Genomic DNA, 4,812 nt, shown 5'->3' on the forward strand with positions numbered 1-4,812 from the left:
GAGGTAATATATAGTCATATAGATCTTAGGTAAAATTAGGTACATGCATAATCAAAAAGAATATAACTGAGGTAGGTGTGGAAGGATACAACTTATTTGTCGTCTATATAAAATTGTTGTCATCATTATTCATTTTGATGATATCATAAAGGAGTGATCCTCCCTTTTGGTTGGCACAATAAAGTGGATCCAATAAAAGCACATTATGAAATCCTATATTGGAGAACTTGAGAAAATGATATCAGTGATATTTTTGAATTAGCATATTTGACAAAGTCATCATTTCCTTTCCTAAATGGCATTTGAACAAAAATGAAGCCAAAGAAACCTTGTGGTGTGTGAAAGGTTCTACGAAGCCAGAAGTTGAAGGATCAACTTGGTGTTTGAAAGGCCAAGGTTTGAATTAAAATATCTGAAATTGATTTTAAGCCACTTCTGGAGTGTCTCAAAGTTACAAGCATTGGATCATTGGCTTACATCTACATGATGAGGGTTAGATTTGAAAAGATGATGCATAGCATTGCAATTCTATAAATGTGGTTCTGAATTCTGATTGGATCATCAAATATATAGGAGTGGAAAATGAGCTTCTTTTCATGTTGCAAGCCTCCAGAGAAGATCAACAAGAACTCATTGAAGAAGAGCATTAAGGGATACCATGGTGCCAAAACTCTCCCTTTATTTTTTCCTACCTTCAATGCTGATTTTTTTCATTGCACAAAATATTTTTTCCTTCATGTTTTCTCTGTTACAAATCATTTACCTTCGCTATACAATCATATTTATCTCAACATGAAATTTTAAAATGGAAATCTGTGAATGTCAGTGTGATTAGCCTTTACAATAAATTATATGAAGCCACAAGGATGTGAAATTCAGAAGTTCAATTCATGTCCTTCTCTTTTGGATCTGTTGTTAATTAGTTTGATACTTTATTGTTTTCAGCTTCTTCAATGACATGCTTTAGAAGCAAAAACATACAAATGAAATCGCTGTGCCATCAAGTCCACATTCACGTTTGAGTTTAGGATCTTCATCTTATCAATATCCAATCTTAATATAATTAAGCTAAGGATGCCTTACTTTCTTCATCACTAGTTATCTCCCTGAATTGTTAACCTTTTGAAGTTTGCATAATATTTCTAAGGTGCTAGTGCAAAGTGATTTTTAAGTGAGCCTATGAAGTGGATTTGTTCCTTCTTCTTTTCAGCATGTTTGGACAAATTTCTCTTTTCTCTGAATCAATTCTGAAAGCTCAAAAGCAAGCTTCTCCCTAGAATTGATTCTTCCTTTATAAGAATTAATTATAGAAAGATTTCCGAACATGCACTAAATCTATAACATACTTTATCTTGTAGATAGAAGCAAGCAAAAATACATAGAAGAAGAGATTGTGAAAATTGGAAAAGGAAATATTACCGCTCAGATTTTTACATACTATGAGCTATGTGTTGCAACTCAGAGCTTTCACTCTAAGAATATGATTGGTGAAGGAGGCTTTGGGAGAGTGTATAAAGGACGCATTAAAAGCTTAAACAAGGTACTACTTCAACTCATATCTATTTGAATATTATGCTGCTAACAGTAATAATACTTAGACACTCAAACTGTGCAAATATTCAAATATCACATTCATTACTTCTCTTTATTTTGCGCTCTGAGTGTATGCACTATGTGGATGTTTACTAATCATTTTCCTTTTTCTAATGAAACACATTGAGGTTTTCACTTGTAAGCAACATTCTAAAATGCAGTGTTACATGCAGGTTGTTGCTGTGAAGAAGCTTAATAGGAATGGATACCAAGGAAGCAGGGAATTTCTGGTAGAGGTTTTGATTTTGAGTCTCTTGCAGAACCCCAACCTTGTCAATTTGCTGGGGTATTGTGCTGATGGTGATCAAAGGATTTTGGTATATGACTACATGGCGAATGGTTCTTTAGAAGATCATCTTCTTGGTAAGTAAATGCACTTCTTACACAATGTCACCAAAGTTGTAATGCAATTCCTCACTGCTAGAAATCAGATTAACATATCCAATTTGTCTGTTATTTTGAATAAATGCAATGGACTTATAAGTGCGTGTTCAGATCAGTGCTTTGGATCACTGTTCTGAGAATTGATTTTGGATAGAATTCATTATGTTAAAATTGATTTTGGTCAAAGTGAGTTGAAAGAAGTGATTTATGCTTAAAATATGTTTATGAGAAAAGTGATTTCTATAGGGTTATGAAATCCCACAATTGATGTAGTGCATGCTTGCATTTCAGTTCAACTGAACTGAATGTTAACGAGCCTTGATCCTTCCTTTCACGTTTCAAGCTTTGGAAATCGAGAACTTGAGTTCCCAGACAAAGCAAACAGCTTTTGAAGCAAAACCAAACATAGTCACATCCATCCCATAAGTTACTCTCTCTAGCTTCAGCTAGAATTGTTTTTAAGACTAAAATTACCAAATACACCGTGGGACAATTAATGACAATTAAGCAAATTTATTGAATCTTGAAGATTTTAATAGTGTGTTTGGATTAGTAGTGAACACAAAAATCAAATTACACTAACTCTCGAAGCTACACTTTATAGCTTCTAGCTTCTCCCCATAATTGATTACGAGTCTCACAACCGTAAAACCAAACATGCTATAGCCTATAAGTAGATTTCTTTTGTACCTTTCCATTTGTGTGACAAACCAATTTTATGCAATTTTACATGAGGAATTTGATGCATCCAAGCATATATTTGCACCACCCTCTATATATGTTTTCTGACCAACAACAAAAGAAAAATGATTTTCAGAACTACCTCAGGGAAGAAAGCCTTTGGATTGGCAAACTAGAATGAAGATTGCAAAAGGTGCAGCAGAAGGACTTGAGTATCTACATGAAGAAGCTGATCCTCCAGTGATATATCGCGATTTCAAGTCATCAAACATACTACTAGATGAAAATTTCAATCCAAGGCTCTCTGATTTTGGACTTGCAAAGTTTGGTCCAACAGGTGATAAAACACATGTATCCACAAGGGTGATGGGAACTTATGGCTACTGTGCTCCTGAATATGCCTCAACAGGTCAATTGACATCAAAATCTGATGTATACAGCTTTGGAGTAGTTCTTTTAGAGATGATCACCGGAAAAAGAGTGTTTGATCATTCAAGACCATTTGAAGAGCAAAACTTAGTCGCTTGGGTATGTCAGGAAACCTTCTTTATGTGCCTAAAATCATGATATTTCTATAGCATAAAATTTCAGTATTTACAATCAGTACTGCATTTTAAAGTGCGCGTACATCAACTGGCGTGAGGTTAATCTAACTTAAGCAGAGTTCTCCAGTTCGAGTCCCGTGTCCTAAAATTTAGGTTAGGCATAACTCTACCTTGAAAGCTAGCTTAGAAGTGATAATTGCTCCACCCACTCTTATTTAGGCATTTCTCTAGTCAATGTGAGACTTCTCAACACAACCCCTCAGCGGATTGTGAAATTTACATGAATGAACATGTGTTGGTGGCCCATATATGGAATAATTTGCAGTCAATCTTATCTCTAAGCTAGCTTTTAGGGGTAGAGTTAGACTTAACCCAAATTCAAAACTGTGAAGGCAATTGCTTTCAATACTTGGTATAGTGGTATTTCCTAGCTTGAACATGATTATGTCAGTGTAGGATAATTGTGGTTTAAAAAAATCCTAAAGTTTAAACACTCAATTTCACTTTCATTTCTTATTCACCCCAATTTTTATTCCCATCTCTATTTTTTTCTACATCACATTCACATCATCTATCACACTTCTCAATATTTTTTCCTTCATAATTTTCCATTTACACTCTAATCAACATAAGAACTCAAAAAAATTATGTTTTGACCAGTATACACAAATGTATAGTCTTTCACATTCATATCTTTTCTTCTTTTCAGGCACAACCACTATTCAGAGACAGAAGGAAACATGCATCAATAGCTGATCCATTGCTAGAAGGGACGTACCCAAAAAAGGGTCTATCCCAAGCACTAGCAGTTGCTGCAATGTGTCTTCGAGAGGAAGCTGAAGCTAGACCTGTGATAAGTGATGTAGTTACAGCTCTTGGCAATTTATCAAAGAAGCATGTGTAAAGTTGGTAAGCAACAACGTATACAAATATCAGGACAGAGAATGCAGCTGAGAAAAATGAATCTAAGTGAAGAGGGTCATACAAAAAGATAGTAAATGAATTGCTAATGAAGTTTGTGATTCATTCCATAAAATTTCATCTTGCTGCAACTTGGTATCATGATGAAAATCAAAACCATTACCACATTTTTTTCATATTAATTTATTGAGTAGTAACAGTAGTCATTGATGATAGAAACAAGATTGCTACCAGATTCATGAGTGCCTACTCATTGAGATTGTCATAAATTTTGTTACAGTAGACTGAGGTGACAAAAATAACTTGTTTATAAACTGAATTTTATACACTTGTTTGGGTTTGAAAAATAGTGAATTAATGACAATTTGTTACAATGCCCAATATGCAGGTTTCATGTTCCTTCAGCTAAATACAATATGAATTTGACTTTCTATATCTTTTAGTATTAGAATTTCAACATGAAATTAAAACATGTTTGTCTTGTCTTTCTTCATGAAAAGATGCTCATAATCAAGTAAATATAACAAGTTTAGATCATCTTATCTTTCTTCCTAATCAAATTGGACCTCAAAATTTACTCAGAAGCGTCACCTCATAATTGATTCTAAGTCTTGTTTGAGTACTAGTTGGAGCATCACATTGAAATTAAAAGCAAAGATACTCAATTTTGGTTTCCGGCTACATGGAC

The 4,812-nt window shown here is 34.1% G+C and overlaps 1 protein-coding gene across 1 annotated transcript; it reads left to right on the forward strand.

Moving 5' to 3' along the window:
- Nucleotides 1-239: 239 nt before the first annotated feature.
- LOC130731535 (probable serine/threonine-protein kinase PBL23) lies at nt 240-4,497 on the forward strand. Its single transcript, XM_057583837.1, has 5 exons — nt 240-661; nt 1,359-1,540; nt 1,767-1,956; nt 2,795-3,186; nt 3,913-4,497. The coding sequence occupies exons 1-5, from the start codon at nt 583-585 to the stop codon at nt 4,105-4,107; spliced, it is 1,038 nt and encodes a 345-aa protein (XP_057439820.1). The 5' UTR covers nt 240-582; the 3' UTR covers nt 4,108-4,497.
- Nucleotides 4,498-4,812: the final 315 nt, after the last annotated feature.

This window comes from Lotus japonicus, chromosome 1 (assembly GCF_012489685.1).
Source record: "Lotus japonicus ecotype B-129 chromosome 1, LjGifu_v1.2".
NCBI lineage: Eukaryota > Viridiplantae > Streptophyta > Magnoliopsida > Fabales > Fabaceae > Lotus > Lotus japonicus.